The following is a 22,654-nucleotide window of genomic DNA, read 5'->3' on the forward strand; positions in this document are numbered from 1 at the left end:
GTGGCGCAGGATTTCCTCACACTGCCCAGGGTGGCGTGCGGTTCAGAACTTACCAATTGTTCATTTCTGGAAGGTTTGCATTGATAATTAAAACCTAAATTTGACTGAGTTGGTCATTCAGATTGATAACATTAACATGGAGCTTTGAAAAAATGTTCAGCTCTTCCTTGTAAGTGGCCTGAGGTGACCTCTGAAAATGTCTTGCTATTCACTTGACCCAGAAAACCCCACAAAAATCATGCAAGTCAAGAGGCTCAGATCTTTGTGTTCACTTTAATAACACTCGTGAAACTGCCCAGACCATCAAGGGTCTGTATGCATAGCCGAAAAGCCACCAAATATCTGAAGGATGTTGTCACTTTACAGAAGCCATGTGTGTCAATCCGTCATTACATGGTGGATTGGTAGCTGTGCCCAGGCTGAACAGTGGGGCTAGATGCAGGGTCTGTGGCCAAAGTGTTGAGTTTTTGCTGCACATGCTTAAAAATGCAGGAAGTAATTCCAAACTTAAGGGTTTAGGTGTAGACTCTCTGGTCCCTGAGCACAGCCAGCTGCACAAAGCTCCCAGCGGATCTTACAGCGCTCGTGAGTGGGTTAATCCCTACACGAGCTGTCCCTGCCACACTGACATGATCCTCAGTGCAAAAGAGCAAATCGTTCCTAAACCAGAAAAGGAGATTGCACAGAGGAAACAGATCTCCCAGAAGACACTGAAGAAACAAAAACCTAGGGCCCGGAAGTAAAGGCAGCAGAAAATAAATGCTAGTAAAAGTTAAAAATATTGTATTTTATGAATGAGTTAAGAATAGAGCAAGAGATTTTGATTTTTGCATGCTATTAATAGTGTCTCAGAGTTGTATAATGTAATCACTTGCTGCCGATTTAAGTAAATGATTAGAGTTTGGGTGCTGTAAAGATCAGGTGCATTTGGCTCTAAATCCCATACCGTTCTGTAACTTGAGTTTAGAGTTTATCAAAGAAATGGGAAGAGGTAGTGGAGACAATAGGAAGGGGACATTACATGGTTTAATTAATGTTATCCTAACCTTTATTTGATGGCATATAATACTGCATCTCAATTCTTTGTGAAATTGTTTTTTTTGGTGGTGTTTTTTTTTTTTCTATCCTCTTAAAGCCAATCGAATGCAGGTAAACCAAACCACTAGTTAACATAGAAAATATTTTCTGTTGGTTTTAGATCCAGCTCCTTCCTTAGATTGCTTTAAGAACTACTTACTTTCTATCTAAATGGTCAATGACCATCTACCTCTAGCCTCAGTGCTGCTTCCTATATTCTCGGGTTAAGTTCATTTTTTTCATGTATTGTTTTATGGATCTGCTCTTCCCTCAGTTGGAAATAGTCTACGTGTTTGTCTAGCAAACATTTTTTCTGGGCTTCGTGTAAAAAAGTTGAAAACCAATAACTTCTTGCTTCTTTCTCTTTACCTAAAATAAGCCTTTCCAATTATAAAAACAAGTATTGTCAAAATTTGGAGAAATTTAGGGAGTGTATCTTAATAATTTATTTGGGATTTTTTCTTTCGAGGTGCTCTATGCCAATTTAGAAATTTATGTGTACAACAAATGAAAGACTGGGACTGTCAATTTGGGTTATTTTAGTTTCTTGGTAGATTTTATTTTTTTTCTTGATTGGTTTTAAGGTGAGTTAAACACTTTATAAGGAAATACTATTATATGCAGAACCAAAAAAACCAAAAAATATGTATACACATTTTAAGAAAGGAACTGTATTAAAATTGTAATACTCCATATATACTGATAACAGAAGATGAATACAAGTCACGTTTGACTTCTGCAATTACAAGAGATGCTCGAAGTGGTTACCATCAGCGTAATTTTAATAGTTTTTTCCTTTTTTAAAATGTGTATACATTTTTTTGGCACCGTCTGTAGGTAGGTCTGAAACCAAAGCCAGGATTCCATGCTGTAGTGGACAGAAGCAGCGAATGTGGAGTTCGATGACCTGCCTTCAAGTCTGAGATCTGCCAATAGCTAGCTTTCAAATCTTGGGGAAAAGGTGGGTTATTTAATAGAACGCGCTGAAACAACTGGCTAATCATATTGAAGATGGTGGATGGGAGCTAGATTTATATCTTTATGTTTGCATAAATGACTAAAAGATCGTGATATTTATTGAGTGCTTACTCTGTGCCAAATACTGGGTCAGACACTGTAGACCTTATAAGTAGACAGTTATCCTCATTTTATAGATGAGGAACCTGACTGTGGCCACACAATTAGCCAATACTTGAATAAAAAATAAGATCATTAAAAGAAAGCAATCATGAATATTTTAATCTGGACTTGAGGGAGTGAGGCTTTTCTAAGCTTGACCTACCTAAGGGCCATGAAGAAGATTGACTTGTTTTTTAAACTTGTATTACTTGAACTTCTGTTTAGCAAAAGATGAAAATTTAAAAAGGTAATCGACATTTTAGAACAAAAACGGCAGTTATAAAGTAATGCTTTAAAAGGTCACCCAAATCAATAAGACAAAGCTGAATCACTTCATGTAAAAAAGGGCAAAAAATATCAATAGGTAGTTCATGTAAGAAATATAAATTGTCAGTGGTCAGTGGGGAAAGGATAATACCCAGTGTTAGCAAGGTTATAGGGAAATAGGTACCTATGGTGTTTCTGGGAATGTATAATAAATTGAAATAAACTTTCGGTGGGTGATATGCATGTTCCTTTGACTCTTGTATATTTTCACAAATATACAAGAACAGTACAAAGATGTTTTATGAAAGTATTATTTATAATTGAAAAAATAAGTGGGGGGAGGAACCAAGTGTCTAATGTTCATACCGCACTTTAGTGACCATAAGGTATAAAGCATTATCTCATTTTCTGTACTAGATGGTAGTATACTCAAAATCAGAAAAAATGCATCGCAGATTGTTAACTGGTTACTTTTGGAGGATGAGGAGATAGCCTGACTGCTTACATTTTATTTCCCTGTGTTATTTTATACTAAATGGCTTTTTTCATAATTTAAAAAAGTAAAACAAAGTTGAAAATACCCTATCACTTAGTAATAACCATTACCTACATTTGATGACCATCATTCCAGATGCTTTTAATACAAATATGCATGTACAAATATGGAATTATAATATGCATGCCATTTATAAATTGGTTGCATTTGACTGAAAAACAAACGAGTTACTGTTGAAAACATGATTGAACTACAGATAGATGTTTGTCACTACAAGAAGAAATTAATTCCTCAAGTTGAGAGAAGAAAATTAGTTTTGACGCTCTTTTGGCAGGACCCACTGACTTATTGATAACCAGGATGAGGGAATAAACATACATATATTCCTTCTTCACTCTCTTCCCTTCTCCTTATTATATGTGTATGTATATATAGTATATGTGTATTTTGGTAGTCCTACTTTTTACATTATCCTATTTGTAATGTATTTTTAAAAGCTTATAACCACTCATGGTTGTTTAGTTTTAGTTATGTTATTTAAATTGGGTTAGTAAGTAGACTGGTCTTTTCACTTTGTTTTTTTCTACTACAGAATTCTTATTTTGATTCATTTCCCTGCAGTTCCTTCAAGAAGTGCCACTTACTTAATTGAATCCCTAAGTTCATGTTCGTACTTATGAATGCTATGGCCTCTTCATTAGGTTTCACATTCTTTGTATCATACTTTTTCTCAGAATTCTTTAGTTACCCACTCACTGTTACCTGTGTTGAGTGTTGCGGAGAAATCTAAGGCTAATCTAATTATAACTTGCCCACCGATATTTCACTTGCTTTTTTTCTGCCTGGATGTCCAAGATATTGTTTATCTTTAAAGCTCAGTGCCTCTCATTGACAGAGGTTTTTGTGTTGTTTATTTTGTTCCAGTTTTTTTCGTGTGTTGTGGAGTATGTTTTTAAGCTGCATATTTAGTTATTTAATACAGGAGAGTTTTATATATTTCTTTTATTTATGGCATTTTTATGTTCTAATCTCATCAGGAACACCAGCTGAATCTCCTTTGTTATCTTTACTCTGTTCAACTATATACTTGTTTATCTTTTCATTTACAGTATGATTTTTCAAAGTTATAACCATGATTCGGTTTTAGTTGTGTTTCCCCCCCCCCCCCCAAATTTTTATTTCTAATGTGACAGTAACTCCTGTCTTTGTTTTTTGTTTTCATTTCTTTTCTAAGTCTTCTAGCTCGCCTTTAAGGCTTCTGTTGCTTTATAGTGTCTTCTTTCAGATCTTCTTTAAAAGAGATCATATTTCTGTAGTTTCTTTGAGACTATTTTTCTGAAGTCTTCCTGCTTTTTTATATATGTATTAAAGGTGAACTTGAAATGAATTTGAATAGAGACACTCAAGAACCTCCTCATTTTATGCTAAGAGAAGTTCCATTGTGAGGCTATTCATGGAGTTGATGGTAAGGGTTGGTTAAGGAGATAAATGTGAACTTCACTTTGAGGTTGCTGCCCTGGCTGTTGGAATACAAAGGAAAGGAGAGCAAATTCCTTGTACTGAAAGGTGGAGTAACTCACTTAGCTTTATTATGCAGAAACAAGTACTTGAGGAGATAACTGTTAGACAGTGAATAAAAGGAAACTGGTTTTTTGAAAATTTTGTATACAGAAACCTTAATTTAATTTGAGCAATACTTAAGACAATCAGGATGAAACAAAGTGGTTAATGATTCTCAGATTCTCACCCTCAGTTGGTGGCAGTAGGAATAGGCTCCCCCATTCACCACCCCACCTTGAGGGTGGTCGCCCTGCTGAGAACCACTTGTGTCCCCTGTGTGACAAGCTTGAGGGCAAAAGGAAAGTTGAGAACCACTGCCATAAAGTATTGGAGGGGAAACTGACTGGAGACCAGCTGGGATATAAGCTTAATTAACAATATGACTCTGTGAATGCAGAAGAAAGTACTCTTAGGTGGAAGTGGCAGGAATTGAACTAGAATAAATTTAGAAAAGAAAAAAAAAGAGGAAATTTGACTCTTAACCAGATCTCTTGGGATCGGCAAGAGCGGTACCAGGTGTAAGAAATTTGAGTTCTGTGAGGCTCTCTCCTCTGGTTGCTTTGCTTATGTAACTCCATGTTAGCTGCATTGTCACATAGCAGTTTTCTCCTTGAGATTTGATCTGTGGCTGGTAGCTCTTGGGCTTTTAAAACACAGCTTCCCCATAGATTGGGACTCTCTTCTTCAATTCCAGTTTGAAAAATCATCTGATACAAAATAGTCACAGGGATGTAAAGTACAGCATAGGGAATATAGTCAGCAATATGGTAATAACTATGTGCGTATAGTGCCAGGTGGGTGCTAGACTAATTGGGGTCATCACTTCATAAATTATATAAATGTCTACCCACTATGCTGCACACCTGAAACTAATATAAGATAATATTGAATGTCAACTGTAATTTAAAAAAGAAAAAAAGAAAGAAAAATCCCCTGGAACATCCTCCTGGCTTGCATCAGATATTCATTCCCTCGTTCTTACGGCCCAGGGATTTGGGCCTTGTTTGGCGGCTCCTATTAGAAACAAGTAGTTGGGTATGATGTTTGAGGGTCCGTAGTATTTCCCAAAAGAAGTATTTAAGGTATGGCTTGTTCTTGAGATTCTAAAGGATACTGATTTGATTCTTTTCCTTTAATACCTTGTATTCTAATGAACAATTTTAATGGAAGAAAATAGACAGCTTACATTTATTGTACTCTAAGGTAGAGAACCTATCACATATACACTATCTGTCATCTGTCTTGCAAACGCTACCATGGGTTTTACCATACTTTACTAATAAGGAAAATGAGACTCAAAAAAAGAAAAAAAAAAGTCTTATTTAAGATGATAAGACCAGTGAGAGAGTTGGCACCCAAACCCTGGCCTGAAATAATATCACATTCTGTGCCATAAATTATGTTCCAAATTTTCTACTGTGAAATAAAATTCAGAATTCTCTCAGACTCTTGTCTTCGTTAAATTTATTTTCAAAAAATTGATGAGATCACAAGTAGGTTGGAGTTTATATAAAACTATAAACTGTGGTGTCCAGGCATACAATTTCTGGACTGAGGAATGCCTGCTGTAGCAAATCTTGGCACACATGTATGATGATGCCACTGTATTTAATTTAAGCACAAGCCACAGCATATGTAGGACTTAATGTTGAAGAGCCCTTAGAGAAGTGTTTGAAGAGGGTATAAGCGAGGTGAAATACTGCAGGCAGCAGAATTTCCTTAAGTGTTATTTTAGGAACGTGCTCCAGAATTCTCCCAAGCAAATCTTTCCAAAGCATATTGGCAAAATCGTTGCAAAGTATGATCTCTGACCTGTTTGGCTTCTCTGTCCTATTTGCCTTGTATTTTTGAAGCATAGTATAAGAAATTCATCGGGGTTGAAAATGCTTTGGATTAGGAAGTCAGCGAGCCCTAGCCCATGGCATCAAGTAAAGAAAAAAAATTTCAGTTTTAAGCAGACTTCAAAGTTTACCACAAATCTGTAAAGGTGATTAAATTGATGCATCTTTAGATCGATGGAGGAAATAAAGTAAACGTTTGCAGTTGTTTGCTGATACATTACTTTTTAAAATACTGATTAATTAATTAATGGAAGCTTGCAGGAAAGGAATGTTTTCGCTGTTAGTTTTGGTGACTGGGCTTGTGATGTTTTAAAGTAGTACGGCAATTTATTCCTCTGATAATAAGGTAAATTATTTTGACAAACCATCTCAATACTTTGGAGGAGTAATTAAATGGTGTCTCGATAAAAGGTTCTATCTGTGATTTCAGAAGTTCAAAATGAAGCTGGTATAAAAATAGTCACTTTACAGAAATGCACCTTACAGCCAGCTGTGTGTTCCATAAATAAACTTGACAGGAATGTACATTCCTGGAACAGGAGACTACAACTACCCAGACAAAGGAAAATCAGTGGTGGGCTATAAATAATCAGTTTGTATTTGGCTTTGTAACTGTTAGACTTAGCCATTGGTCTTGGCAAAGTATATTTACAGTTAAAGTAGCCTATTTCCTTAATAGTTAAGTATAAAATGACAGTATTTGGATCTTTGAATGTTGTTGTTCTGAGATCTCATATTTTTCCTGAGGCACAGTGAAGGTCTATTTTCACATGATTGACAAAATATTATGAAACTGTTTTAGACTACATTAAATTGCCTTTTCAGCATTATTTTTTGAAAAACTTTTATTGAGAAAAATTTTAAACATATAATAATACCAAAGTAGACAGACTGGTGTAATGAATCTACACGTTCTTCCTTAGCCTCAATAGTTACTATGTCAGAACCAGTCTTGTTTGATCTCGCTCTGCCTCATACATACAGTTTTGAAGCCCATCCCAAACATCACCATCATTTGTCTGTCAATATTTCAGTATCTCTAAATATTTATACGCCTCTTAAAATGGAGGTAAAAACCGCATTAGTATTACCACACTTTAAAAAAATAATTTAGTATTGTTAATATTATATTAATATCTTAATAGCTAGTCAGCCTTCAAATTTTCACTTGTGTCAGACATTTTTTAAAGTTTGAATTCAGTCTTCTCTTTTGTTCTCTTGCAGTGTGTACTTACTGCAGATCCCAGGCCTGGTCCTTTAGAGTTTCCTGCAGTGTAGATTTTGCTAATTGTGTCCCATAGATGTCCTTAAACATATTTTTTTGTCTGTATTTTCTGTAAATTGGTCATTGTGTCTAGTGGCTTGAACAGGTTAGGTTTGTGAGTCAGGTGAGGTCACCTCATATAAATAGTGGTTTGATTGTTTATCAGGAGACATAATGTCTGGTTGTGTTTTTGTTTTTTTTTTAATGCCTAGATTAAGATGACAATATGTGAATGTCACAAGTATTTCTGTTTTAACTGGACTGTTTCTATAGAGTGATAGATACTTCATTTGATCAAATGGTAGATACTATTTGATTACTTGGTAATCCAATTTGTATAAAAAAAGGAAGAATAAAATTTGATGTGTTTGCTTTTTTAATTGGTTTTCAAAATAACAAAATGGTTTACTAGCATCCTGTAATGGTGACCAATTAGTTTGTTTCCTATATCACTGTTTATAAACTCATGGACTGAAACATAAATATGTTTATTAACTATTGATATTCAAATTGTCTCCATATTTGTCCAGTGGAGCCTCTTGAAGTTGGCTGAGTCCTTTTAACAAGACCATGGTATTGCTTGGTTTTTTTTATCTGTTATGTATGAGATGAGCTTCCAGCATTTCCTGCCCCAGACCTGGAACCAGCCTTTCTCTGAAGAGCCCTGATCCCTTTAAGGGTTAATCATGTTTGGAGAGCATATTTTGGGCACTAGGAATACTTATTGGTACAGGGTAGGTCATTTTTTCCTAAGACGTTTTCGGTGGACAGAGCTCAGAATTTTTAAAGCTGTATCATGAATTCATCTTTCCAGTTCAAACTCAGGACTATAGAGTTTTTACTTTTCAAACGCTCTCATTCTCATTTAGTCTTATTCTTGAATAATGACGCTATCATGTAGTAAGTCTGCTCGTGCATTATTTTCCATTACGTATACCTATCCAAATCATTATTCTCCAGGACATTTCCTTGTCTTTGGTTTTCTTTTTATTCATGGTTTATAGACCTCTCTGGCCCCCTGTGATTTCTAGAGTCACAGCATGCATACGTAATTCTCATTTAACAATTGTGATGCTCCATGTTTACTGTTTTAAAAAACTGAAGTATAACACAACCACAGAAAAGTGCCTAAGTGTTCTGTACAGCGTGCCATCCCCGGCACCCCAGAAAAGTCCCTTTCATGGCTCCTCCCAGACGCTACTCTTAGTCCCCCTTCCAAAGGAGAAAGAAAAAGACAACTATTCTCCTGATTTTGAATACTATTGATTAGTTTTGCCTGCTTTAGAACTTTACAGTTTTGTTTTAGAATTCATGATTTGTGGGAAAGAGAGCTCTTTCTAGCTCTTTCCAACTCTATGTCCAGGTAGCTCTCAGAAAAGATGTATCTTCATCTTCGTCACATTCAAAACTTCTCTGCAATATCTAAGGAAATGTAAGGAGAAACCCAAGCATGGGCACTTCTTGGTTTAAATATTTGCCTTAAGCAGGTTAGATTTTTGTGTTTTGTTAGCTATTTCCATTTTCTCCCCGTTGTGTTTGTACCCTTTGTGTGTTTCCTGTCTTTTGATTTTCGGGTGTTAGGGATATTAGACCTTTACCTATTATGTTGCAGATGTTCTCCCCAGTCTCTCATTTGTGTTTAAACTTTATCACTATACTGGATTTAAAATATTTTGTGTAGTATCATCTAACTTGAGTTTTGTGTTCTGCTTAGGAAGGCCACCTCTACCCGAGATTATGTAAAAAAAAATAAAATAAATTATGTATTTTCTTTCAGTTAAGTTTTATCGTTTGTTTATAAATCCATTGGGATTTGAAGGTAGTGTGTGATATCCCTATCAACATTTAAAACAGATAGGATGTTTAAACATCTTTCTGTGGCCTTTCCCATTAAAAAAACCGTTTGAATTTTATCTACCTATGGGTACTCTATACTTTTCCATCCACAAACTTCTAGAAAAAGTTTCCATTCATATTTTTCTATTTCACCTTTCTTTTTTAAGATTTTATTGGGGAAGGGGAACAGGCCTTTATTGGGGAACCGTGTGTACTTCCAGGACTTTTTTCCAAGTCAAGTTGTTGTCCTTTCAATCTTAGTTGTGGAGGGTGCCGTTCAGCTTCAAGTTGTTGTCCTTTCAGTCTTAGCTGTGGAGGGCGCAGCTCAGCTCCAGGTCCAGTTGCCATTGCTAGTTGCAGGGAGCGCAACCCACCATCCCTCGAGGAGTTGAACTGGCAGCCTTGTGGTTGAGAGCCCACTGGCCCATGTGGGAATCGAACTGGCAGCCTTTGGAGTTAGGAGCAGGGAGCTCCAACCGCCTGAGCCACCGGGCCGGCCCTATTTCACCTTCTTTTGTCAACTCTGTTTCCTGCATGGACTCGGCCCTGCCGTTACACTGAAGCTACTTATGCCTACAGCAGCCTTTGGCCTTTTTGCTAATCCCAGTGGACTGAATTTAGACCCCTCTTTCCTGAGCAGTGTGTTTATCATTGTTGGCAACTTTCTCCTTGAAATGCGTCTCCTTTGGCTTCTTTGACACAACTTTTTCCTCATTTTCTTCCTACTTGTGTCTTACCCTTCTCATTCACTTTTGTAGCCTGTTCTTTTTTGTCTCCTAAATACTGGTATTCTAGGGTTCATTCAGTTAGATCCTCTGTGCTTTACACTTAATGCTCATCCGTGGATGACATCAGTCTTATGACCTCAGTCATCAGCGATGCTCTGATAAACCCCAAATCTCTAAATCTCTATCGTTAGCTCAGATTTCTTCTCGAAGCAACATATTTATGCCTCATAGGCATTTAAAACTAAACTTATCCTCATTTCTCCCCCTTCCCTCTCAAATCAGCACATCTTCATGTTTCCCATTTCAGAGAATGGATGTACTCCTGCCCAGTTGCTCTGTACAGAAACCTGTTTGTCATTTTAAAAAATTGAGTTGAAATTCAAATAACATACAATTAACCATTTTAAAGTGTATAGTTCAGTGGTATTTAGTGTATTCACAGTGTGCCACCACCATCTCTCTTTAGTTTCGAAACTTTTTCATCACCCCCTCAAGCCCTCCATACCCATTAAGTAATCACACCCCATTTCTCCCTCCCCCTACCCATTGGTAAGGTCTAGTCTGCTTTCTGTCTGTGGATTTGGCTTCTCTGGATATATCAAAGGAGTCATAGAATATGTGACCTTCTGTGTCTGGTTTCTTAAACTTAGCCTGATGTTTTTGAGGTTCGTTTAAGTTGTAGCATGTATCAGTATTTCCCTTTTCTATGGCTGAATAATATAACAGTGCATGTGTATACCATAATTTGTTTATCCATTCATTTGTTGATGGACATTTGGGTTTACATATTTTGACTGTTATGAGTAATGATACTATATAAATGTTTGTGTACAACTTCCTATGTGGACAGATGTTTTCATTTCCCTTGGGGTATATACCTGGGAGTGGAATTGCTGGGTTATGTGGTAACTCTGTGTTTAACTTTTTGAGGAGTTGTATGTGATTTTTGACTTATTATTTTAACCCCCACATCACCAAGCTTGATTGAGTCTATCTCCTAAATATCCCTGTTTTCCATCATTATTCTCACTACCATATAGTAAAGCTACACTTCCAGGATTACTTGAATAGCTTTCTTTTTGTTTTGTTTTGTTTTGTCATTACCATGACCTTATTCTATGTCATCTTTCACACACTGCAAGATTGGATTTTGAAAATGCAAAGCTCATGAGGTTACTTCATTGTTTTTTAAAAAAAAACAAAAAACCCCACAAACCCAGCTCATCCTAGCCCTCTGGATAAAGTCCAAATTTACATGGCTTACAAAGACTTGCTGTCCAGCTCCTGACATTCTGTCAGGTTTTAACTGCATCTGCCCCCTGGTTCTAGCCATATACTGATCTCCATATTTCAAGGTTTTGTATATGCTCCTCTGTCTAACCCTTGTACTTCCCCACTGAATCTTTTGTTTTATTTCAGATGTCTCCTCTTTTTAGAAGCCCTTTCTGTGTCTTCATGATTATAATTTTGTGCCCCTCCAAATTCCTGTCCTAATGTTGGAGCTACACATTGTAATTTCCTGTTTACTTCTGTGGGAATCAGGAGCTGATAGTTAAGTGCCAGGTGGTTTAGTACAGACTAAAAGTATAATTAATAGGAATTTAACAGAAATCAAAAGAAGATTATTTGGTGAATTATTTAGGGAAGGCCTCATGGAGGAAGATGGTACTTGAACTGGACCTTGAAGGAAGTGTTCATGAACATATGGTAACGATCTGAAACTAGGTAGATTGAACCGGTTAAGTATCCGTGGGTCTAGACGCGTGAGGATCCGTGCCAGGGGCAGAAGCCATGACAAAAAGTGATGTTGCACATTCTTCAGCATTGCTTTTGTGTTAGCATGAAACAGGCAGTGGACACGATCGCTCCTATAGAAGAAAAGCATGGAAAGAATGTGCAAAAGATGTGAAGAACTTAATGCGAAGCGATGATACACTTTTTGGGAAGTGTAAGGGAATTTTCAAGGGTAATCTTGACCATATATGCTAATTTCAAAGCTTGCCCACTTATATTTATAAAACTAGACTTCTGACAGAAAATGCAACAACTAGGTGATTTCTGGATAAATGACAGCATCTTCCACAAGACTCTTGTATACAGTGCAGAGAAAATGGTCCGAGTAATATAATAGTATTTATCTAGAAAAAGGTTGGAAATAGAACTCGGTGTAGAAAATAACCACCTGTTTTGCAGTTATTTGTGCTCTGCCCTAGCCCTCGATTGACTGTAAAAGTCGGACTTGCATCTCTTTTCCTGTATGTCTGCAGTGTAGTTGGCACTCAGTAAATGTTTGCATGCATAAACAAAATAGCAAGGTTAAAGTGTAATTCCTGTTTCAGTGTCTTTGCATTTTCAGTTATCTTTTTTTATGTCTTAGAATAGATATTTAAAAGTATAGTGCTTTTCTTGTTTTTTGAAATACAGTACTGATTTAAAACTATTTATGAAAGTCCACTTTGCCTGTTAGGTAAAAATATTAGATTTATAAAAAATCTCCCTTCAAATTTTGAGAAAAGAAGCCATTCATGTTTAAATGTAAATAAACTTTCACTTTTGGCTCTTTCCATACTTCACTTGCATTTTGGGGTGTTAAATCCTAGTTGAAATAACACCACCTCTGATTCCTCAAAAAATTTGTATCTTCTCAGTTACCAACACACTTTGTTCAGTCTTTTATAGTACTTTGAGTTGTATTATACTTACTTTTATCATTAGACCGAGCTCCTTGAAGAGGATGGGAGGCATTGTATGAGAATTACAAACCTGTTCGGACTCCCAGCAGATTCTTTCTGAGGTGCTCTCCTCTTGCGCTTACTTTATCCCTCCACTTCCCAGTGTCAGCCAATCGGTGCTCTGTGTGAGCTTCCCGTTGGTGATATATATACACGTTTCTATATTATCATAATTGTGATAGATTCACAGGTATACATATATCAATATGTATCACATTGCATACTTTAAATATGTGTAGTTCACTGAATGTCAATTATAACTCATTAAAGCTGTTAAATTCCTTACATGATGTCCACCATCAATAGATCATTACCTTATTAAGCCCTTTGTCACCAGGGACTGTTTAGACTTCGTACTCCTCCTCGCCTGCTCTTCTAAGGTCCCCTCTTGGCCTCTGTCCCCCACCCTCATTAGTCCTTTACCTCTGTTCTTATCCCCAACCTCCTTCATCCTCCATTCATGCCAGAGCACTCTGTCTGGAAGAGAAAAATCTCTTGATTGTAGGCTCCGGGTATTATTCTTAAGCCAGTCCTGTGTTCTGGAAGCTGTGGCGGGCAGAGGTATCAGCATACAGGCAGGGCACACATGGAGCCTGTGCTCTCTGAGTTCAGAGCCGATGGGCCACACATGAACACCAACTGTACGTGTGTATCCCCAAGAATACAGAGGAGTTGTCAAATAGATGTATAGATAGTACAAATGAAGGTTGGTTAAGCTCAGTAAATTCCAAGGAAAAGGGTTAGGCACTCTGTTGGTCTTTCTGAAAGACCACAGCATAAAACTTACCAGAGGTACTGGGTTGATCTCCTTCTAAAGCAGAGTCTCTGCAAGATGGGCCTGGACATCTGCATTTTAACAAGCTCTCTACGCTACTGTAGCTCTGTACCACTAGAGGGCTACTTAGAATGGTAACAACCTAGCTGGAAACCAGGGTAGAAATAAGAGGGCAGTAGAAGTTGATCTTCTGGGTAGCTTGCTTTGCCCATTGCTTTTTTTGTTAGAGAGTTGGAAATGTTTTGGGCATCAGGTAGCATTTTGCTAATGCATTAAGGTATATCCATTTAACAGTTTACAATTTATAACATGTATATTCAAGTATTGTAGTTTTACCTGTTGGGTGAAAACTATGTGCTTAAAAGTTTTGATCAAATTTTTCTTTCTCCACAGAACTCAACAAAAATCCAGTGGAAGGCTTTTCAGCAGGTTTAATAGATGACAATGATCTCTACCGATGGGAAGTCCTTATTATTGGTCCTCCAGATACACTTTAGTAAGTACAATGGCACTGACATCAAAGTGGAGCTCTTTTAATTTTAAATTCATTGAAATGTAAACTATTTGGCAAACTGAAGTGAAATTATTTTTTAAAGAGCAGGTGAAATGGCTGTAGTTAGTATTACTTGTACCGAATGATCATGTCCAGGGTTTTTGTGTTCTGCTTGAAATTCTAATGCCTAAAACCTGTTGCTTTCTTAAACACATAATAGTTTCAGAAATTCAGATCTGTTCAATATCTAGAATAAATTTATTACCGAAAAGCTATCTGTACGGTGAGGTTATAGATAAATAATATATATGTTTTACTTGTATCCCAGAAATGGATTAGTTTTGGCAGATTAGGGGAAGAAGAAAATTCTTTATTGAAATGTTTCTCCCTCTTCCTTTCCCTTGTGCTTACTATGCCTCGCCGGAAAAGGGAACATTATAATTTTGAGGATAAGGCTTTACCATTCTTAACACTTTATCAGTTTAATTATAGCGTAGTACACACCTGGGAGATTTCACACAGAGCATAGTGTACACATCGTGTCTCAAGCAGGCTGGGAAGAACTTTCAAGATCATCAGTTTTAGTGGTTCTCTTGGGTCCCTGCAGAGTACTGTTCAGAACAAAAGTGTTCTCACTCTCAAATGAACTAGTGGTCACCTTTTCCCAGTTTTTAAAAGTGATTATTACAGTTCATCATTTTTAATTAATCACTATTAACTGATATAAAGACAGATAACAGAATGTAGTGGTATCAAAGAACAATAGAGAAAAAGAGATGGAATTTCTTAAATATTTTATGTAACACATTTCTAAATTCAGAGACCACAGTCTTATTTTCTGCTCCGAGTGTTTGCAGACTAACCTAAGCTTACTAATATTTAATTGTCTGTAAAAGGGATCATGACTGTCTTGTACCTGACTGGTTCATGTGCCATACTTTTTATAGAAGTTGAGATATTGGAGGAAAATGCAGCTACCTTCTCAAAGCCATTCAACTGCGGGACCGCAGGGACAAATATAGATCTGAGTTTCTTCGGAGACTCACTTTCTCGCTCAACTGCAGTCCCTGATGATACTAAGCCGGCAAGGATTTGGATATATCAGACATTTTTTTGTGATGGTCAAGTTGTTCATTTTTAGGTCTTCTAAGATGGTAACTCCTTTCACCATAAACGTGATGGAAAAGAAAACTCAGAGCTACTTCTGTACCAGAGGAGACTGGTATATAACATACAGAGTTGAGCTGTAGTGTGGATTTTTGGGCTTCCTATAGTTTGAAAAAATGATTTATGTTTTGTCATACTGATTGCCAATCAGAATTTTTGCTGATGTATTTCCCAGTGGTATGTTTGCATTGGTTGTTGCAAACTAAAATAACTCAATTTAAAATAACCGCAGTGGTAGTTTGGTGGATAACAGTAGCCATTGAAAACCATTCTAGAAGTATTCCTCCACAACCTTAAATATTATTAGAAAGGTAATTTCTTACCAAATTTTGTACACAAAACCATACATGTATTCTGGTTTGGTTTATGAGCCTAATGAAGTTCAGGTCTGTTTTTCTAGGTTTTGCAGTGAAATGCATTGCATGAAGGTTTACTCAGGAGAGACACGACAACATTTCTGTGATAGAATCTTGTTACTCCTACAGTTGATACGAGATTATGAGAGATTTTTCTAGACTGATATCTGTATAAAGGATTGGTTAGCATCCAGGCCTGTGCTCCGTCTCTGAGAACCTCACAGGATCCTTAACACTTTTTCACGCAGTGGTGGCAAGTATCCCTAAATATTATTAGCTGATCCATGTATATTTTGTGTACCTTCAGCTCACCACAGAGAACCACTTTTTAATATTCATTGTACTAATTAACAGGCCCTTATGTCCACCAATAAAAACCTATTTCTGGCCTTCATATACATTTTAAAATTGCTGGCTGTTGATCTGAGATGTGGATAGCAGAAGCATTTGTGGCAGCTCCTCTTGAGTGGGGCCCTACAGATGAAACAACTGGCAGCCACTGTCCCTTCCTGATGAGAGCACCGGCGGCACCTGGGCTATAGTTTAACCTCAGTGCCACGCGTACTTTGAACATCCTGTGAGTAATGAAGCCTTAATGCACTTGACAGATAATTATAATAAGCATCCAAAATTACCCAGATGTGATTTCTTTTTATTAACGACCGTGTCTAAGATTCATGTGCTGGAAGTTATAAAATTATTTTTGAAGCCCTCAGAAAACAGATTTCTAAGATTTATTGTTTAAAACTTAATAAATTTAGGCCACCTCTTTTGGCAATGTCCTACTTAGAATGATTTCAAAAATAAAGCATTACTCTGGCATTTATACTGTTCATTCATTTAGTTGCAATTTTTTTTTTACTTTTTTAAAGGAGGGCGCAGCTCACAGTGGCCCATGCGGAGATCGAACTGGCAACCTTGGTGCTACCAGCACCACGCTGTAACCAACTGAGCTAACTGGCCACCCCTCAAATATTTTTTTGACCACTCTTATGCTAGATGCTGAGAACATGACCTTGAATTAGCTAATAGTCACTGCTCCCAAAGAGGTTACACTTTAGTTCACAAAACAGATCATTGCATAGTTATTTCATATACTTTCATATACTTTGATGACAGCCATGATATGGGAATAGGCATAAGGTATCATGAGAACTCATGGCAGGTTTTGTATGTGTCGGGGAATTTTTCCTAGAGGAAAAGATGTCTAAAATGGGAACTGAAGAGTTAGTAACTATTAGTAGGCTTTTTGGCTACAAGCAACAGAAATCTGATTTTAACTGGCTTAGAATACTTTGAATAATTTGTTGTCCTGATGCTGGTAGCAAAATGTTTAGAGCAGTTTTGAGCATTTCAGAATATCACCCAAAGAAAGAAGAGAAGGTCGTTTGTTTTTGTGTTTTAAGTATTTCTTATGCAACGTAGAAACCTTTTTTTTTTCTTCTGGAAGTTCTCCAGCAGACTCTGCCTCTTGTCTCATTTGTCAGAATTGAATCACTTGCTCATTCCTTCCCCAGTAACTGGCAAGATGAATGAGATTGCCACATTTGGTTTAGATTAATTATTCTGGGATGGAAGAGATTTTGGACTGTCAACAGCAAGGTAAGAATTAACTAGACATATTCTGGCAAAGGCAGTGAGCGGGCAGTGGGATCTAAGTGGAAGGGAAGCTAGGAATGAAGCACTTCATAAGGAGAGCTGTGTATACGTAGGGCCTGTGTAAAAGGGATGGAACAAGGGTATGGCAACTGAGTAAAGTGAGTGGAAAGAATTTCAAGAAATGAAGCTGGGTAGGGAGTTGAGGGCTAGTTGAAATTTATAAACAATGTTGAAGAGTTTGAATTTATCTTTTGTCCTAATTACAAAGCACAGCCACTGAGGAACTTTACTTCAGGAGTTACCAGCTAAATCTATATTTTAGAATGTCCATTGAATTACTAAGTATCACAACTTGGGGATTATGAATTGTGTTTTCCCTCAGCCTACTTATATTTTATTTCCGCAACAAAAATACATATTTTTAACAATGTTATTTAAAAATTTTCTTTGTAGCATAAAAAATGGACTGGGAGTTTGGGGGCTGCTCATGGCTGCTCGAAGTGGGGAGATCGACAGCCTTTGCTTAGGGAATGGAGAGAGAGCACCTGTGCCCAGGGCAGACCCTGAGAAAGGCGAGGATATTAGCTAGGGAAGTGTAAGAAAAGGAGAGGTTTTATAGAAGTCAGAGTTCTAGAATGCTACTAAGAATCAGGTATCAAAAATCAAGTATGTAACAGTGTTTGTAGATTTAACAGTAAGGAAATTACTGGTGTTCTTGTCCTTATTTCAGTGTAGATGGTAGAGGCCATCTTCCAGTTGTTTGAGGCGTGCTATTGGGAGTGAACACATAGACCTTAAGTAACTGCCTAGGAAGAGAAACAGAGAGGCTGATAATGGGGGAAGGGTGCATGGGATTGAAAGTAAGTTAATGTGGGCTCAGGTGGTACCCCGACCTAAGTGATTAATTCACCACTTAATAATTAGATAATTTATGTAATAATAGAAAGAATTACTACTCTACTAAAGTTCTTTAAAAGCTGATTTTATGGCGGCATCATTAGCCTTCATTTAGTCACTAGAGGGCAGTCCACACTCTTTATAATCTATGTAATCAATAACTGGTATATTCAGGTGTTACTTTATTTGAGACTGATAGTTGCCAAGAGTATTAATTTAGCCATTATATTTATCTTTACACAGTATTGAATTTTTATTACTAGTCTGTCCATTAATCTTTCTAGTGTTGTCAAGAATAGATTCTTGAGGCTGTCTTTCTATGAAAGACATTTTGAAATTGGTGTAGTATACTTGCTATTTTCAAACTACTAATTATTAAGTAGTGTGGATAGCCACCCATGTCCACAGGAATAAAAACTTCAGGTAGGAATGGCAGTAGGTTTTTAAAGAAAGTCTAGGAGATCTGGATATCACTGTAATTGTAACGTTTATAAATTTGTATTAGTGAATGGTGAATGTACACCTTATCTCTTACTCTCTTTTTCTTTTATCATTAATGGCTAGTCTGTTCAAGAAATACTTGTTTTGTTTCTTACCACTGGCAATGGTGTGAAAATTTGGAGGATCTTAAGGTTATATGTGTTTTGTAGTATTGCCTTACCTTGAGTGGTTATAGAAAATGAAGAGTTGACTAAACAAACTCTGATTAACATCTTTGTAAAGTAACAAAATTCTTGTACAGTTCTGTTTAAGACATAGAAGCACAAGCCATAAGTTTTGTAATGAAAGTTTGGAGTGAATGAAACTTGTGCCTGTGCTGCTTAGGAATTGATTGACCAATGGCAACGCCATGTCATTATCATTTAGTGCCTAAGAACATGGGCTTTGGGGACTATCTTTGTTAGCTCCCTGACTACCACTTTCATTAGCTGTGTGACTGAACAATTACTTATAAACTTGGTCTTAGCATTTCATTTCCAGGGTAAAAACTTTGTGCCCAGGAAGTGTTCAGAATATTCAATGTTCTATTGCTTGTAATAGCAAAAAAAAGGAAGCACTCAAATGTCTTATGAGTGTAATGGATAAGTTATACAATGTGGCAGATAAAATAAATGAACAAGAGACAAGTATCAACAGGAGAATATATGTACACACACACACACACACACACACACACACACACACATATAAAAGAACAATGTTGAGCAAAATACCAGATGGCTAGATACAGTATATCATTTAAATAAAGTAAACATGACTGAATGATAGGATCTGATCCTTGTAAGATTTTTATAATTTAATACAAAAACAGTCCAGGCCTCAGGGAAGAAATATGAACTAGGCCTGGGTTTCTCAACCTTTTCAAATGGGAAACCCCTGGTTGCATACCTCTTTTTAACATCATGCTAGTAATTGTGCTGTTAGTATCTGTGATGAAAAGAATATATAATGAGAGAAGATATTTTTAATTCATTGATGCTTTTAATAAATTTTCATTTTGCTCATCATAGTAGCATCTTGGTATATTTGAAAAACAGTGAATATGTGATATGTCAATATTTATTCTACAATGTTTTATTCCCGGTGGGATTTTTTAGTTCCTCTTTGCTAATTTAGCTGTTCACCAAAGGATTGCACCCCACGAGTTGGGACTACTGAGCGAGACTTTTTAAAAAAACAGGTAGGATTTCCAACAGGTAAAAGAGATGTTAAGGAGCTTACCTATAGGAGGAAAACTATAAGAATAGCATGATTGGTTCAGAAAAGGGTGAGGGCATTACATAGAGTGCAAATGGTGTTCTGTAAATGTTTTAGGATAATGTAATTAATTAAATTTGATTGACATTTAAAAATTGAAAATAATTTAAGGGACTAGGTAATTTTTCATGATAGGGATTCCAATCAGCTAACATAAAGCTTTCAAGTGGACCTAATCAATCAAAATTCAGGGACCTCGGAAGGCTAACTGAATATTGAGGAATAATAGCCTCACTAGTGGAATAAAGTGCTTGGGCTTTGTGGCAGCTGTTTTGATGTCCTTTTACATCGATTCTTGGTGTTTTCTGTATTTGTGGCTTTCAGACTTTTTAAATCATAAATATTTTACTTCATGACTCAGTATATACTTAGGTGTATACGTCTTAGTGAATAGAAACCATAGGTAGATTATATAACTGAAACATTACTTGTGATAAACACCAATGTTTTCTATTCTATTTTATTTGTTTAAGAAAACTGGTTAGTGACTCACTTAATTGGTTTTGCTGCCCCAGTTTGAAAAACTAGTCCATATAATTAATATGTCTTAAGGCCAGTTTTGGCACCTGCTTATACAGTTGGGGTAAAGTAGGCTGAGAAAATAGACTTATCGCTTTAATCTCTTTATCACTGTGCTCTTCACGACAGCTATGCCAGTCTCCATTTTCCTCGTATTCATGTTTTTTCCCCGTCAATGGACAATACTATAAATTACGAAAGTTAAGACCAATAAGGCAGGCCTCAAATTTGTCCTTTTTCCCCTTTCTGCCTTGGCTGTCTGTACTACATTCAGTCTGTTATTTTTTGTGCAGAAGGTAAAGATGTCCTTTTTTTTTTTCTTGGTGAGGCCCTTTACAACCCTTATTTTCTTTCTTCTTCTAATATCCCAGTTATTCTTTTCCTTGTATTTCTAGTCTTTTCTGTCAACACCTTACCATCTACTTGCAAACAAATCAGTTTTTCCTCTCTTTTAAAGCCTTTCATTTATACTGTTTTCCCATTAAGTTACCATCTTCTTTAACAGTTAAACTCAAATCGTCCTGTTTATTATGCTTGTACTTTACCACCTCATTCTTTAACTCTTTCCAGTCTTTTTCCTATTGCTTTTACCAAAGTTGTATTAATCAAGGTTACTTTTTATCCTCAGAGTCCAGTGGTGTTTTCTGTGTTCAGAAGTATTTGGCATTAATGATCTACCTCTCTCTTCCCCCCCGCCCCACCTTGCTTTTATATCAGAAAAAGGCAGTAAAAATTAATACTCGCTTGTGGTTAAAAAGTCAAGCAATACTGAAATGTACAAAGCAGGAAGTAAAAGATCCCATAATCCTTTCTATTTGTATACGAACATACCCTCACTTTTTCTTCTTTTGAAGACAAGTGGGGCTTACTCAATAGAAACTTGTTCTTTTTTTTTAAATTTAACAATTGATTGCTCATATCATTCCAGTACTTATTACTGATATTTTTCTTGATATTTACCTTTGCCATTAGAATGGTAAGTGCCATGAAACCGGTGATCTCTCACGTCTTGTTGTCTGTTGTATTCTTTTACATAGAAAGTGCCTTGTACAAGTAGACAATCAGCGCTTGTTTGTTCAATTAATGGAAACCATTTAATGAGCTGAGAATTCCACTTCTCACTGATCTGAAACAAACATAGTTATATGGCCCTGCTCTGATGGTGGCGCATTGAACAATGAAAGAGGCAGATGTGTGAATTGCTGTTGCGATAAAGAAATAAAAGGAGGCCAGAGATAGAGGGGCATAGTGGCCTGTTAAAACTGGGTAGTCAAGTAAAATAATTCTTAAGAGGTAACATTTAAGCTGAGCTCTGAATGATGCCAAGGGGAGAAGGATATTTCAAACAGAGGAAACAGCGAGTACCAAGGACACAAGACAGGAACCTCGGCATTTTTGCCCCGTAAGACTGACTTTCTCTTACTGGTTTTCATTGTTAACATACACAACTCATTGCATTATTTTGACACTTCTTCAAGAACACTTCTAAGTAAATGGCAGTGCTCTGGAGCGGCACTAATACAACAGTCACTGGCCACATGTGACTATTACAATTAAATAAAATGTAAAATTCAGCTGCTCGGCTGCACTAGCCATATTTCCAGTGGCCAGTGACCACTGTGTTGGACAACATGGATATGGGACATCTCCAGTGTGTACGGACTTCTATGGCACAGGACGACTTCGGAAAGTCACTAGAATGTAAAGTCCCTGAGAGACTTTATACTTTGGTGACTGATATACTCCTAGTGTCTGATACATAAAGACAAGGAACAAAACATGTGCATAAGCCTGGGATGAGAAAGAGCTTGTTATGTTTGAAGAACGGAAAGAAGACTGGCTGGAATGGAAAGAAGAGTGGTAGTTTGAGATGCACACAGAGAAACTGGCAACTTGACCCATATAGGCAATGTTAAACCTTCTAAATTTTGTTTTAAATGCAACGGGAAGTGATAGAAAGAAAGGTTTGTAGCACAGCAATAACGTGATCTGATCTGGATGTCTGTTTTAAGCTTTTTCTTTCGTTTCACTAGCTTTTTGAGAGTTTAATAAGGTGGTAGATATGACAGTTTATTAAAGCTGGGTATGTGAGTAAGTAAATTATCTGCTTGAAATCCAGATTATTCATTACTTAATTTATAGTGTGAGCACTAGCACCCTTGTTTGTTTT

The 22,654-nt window shown here is 36.7% G+C and overlaps 1 protein-coding gene across 1 annotated transcript in view; it reads left to right on the forward strand.

Moving 5' to 3' along the window:
• Positions 1–22,654, forward strand: part of UBE2G1 (ubiquitin conjugating enzyme E2 G1) — a 93,863-nt gene that overhangs the window by 46,938 nt on the left and 24,271 nt on the right. Inside the window, exon 2 of the mRNA XM_019743839.3 lies at positions 14,089–14,191. Coding sequence (XP_019599398.1) covers positions 14,089–14,191 — 103 coding nt within the window. The remainder of the gene's footprint in view (positions 1–14,088; positions 14,192–22,654) is intronic.

This window comes from Rhinolophus sinicus, chromosome 12 (assembly GCF_057876585.1).
Source record: "Rhinolophus sinicus isolate RSI-liver-muscle chromosome 12, RSI-T2T, whole genome shotgun sequence".
NCBI lineage: Eukaryota > Metazoa > Chordata > Mammalia > Chiroptera > Rhinolophidae > Rhinolophus > Rhinolophus sinicus.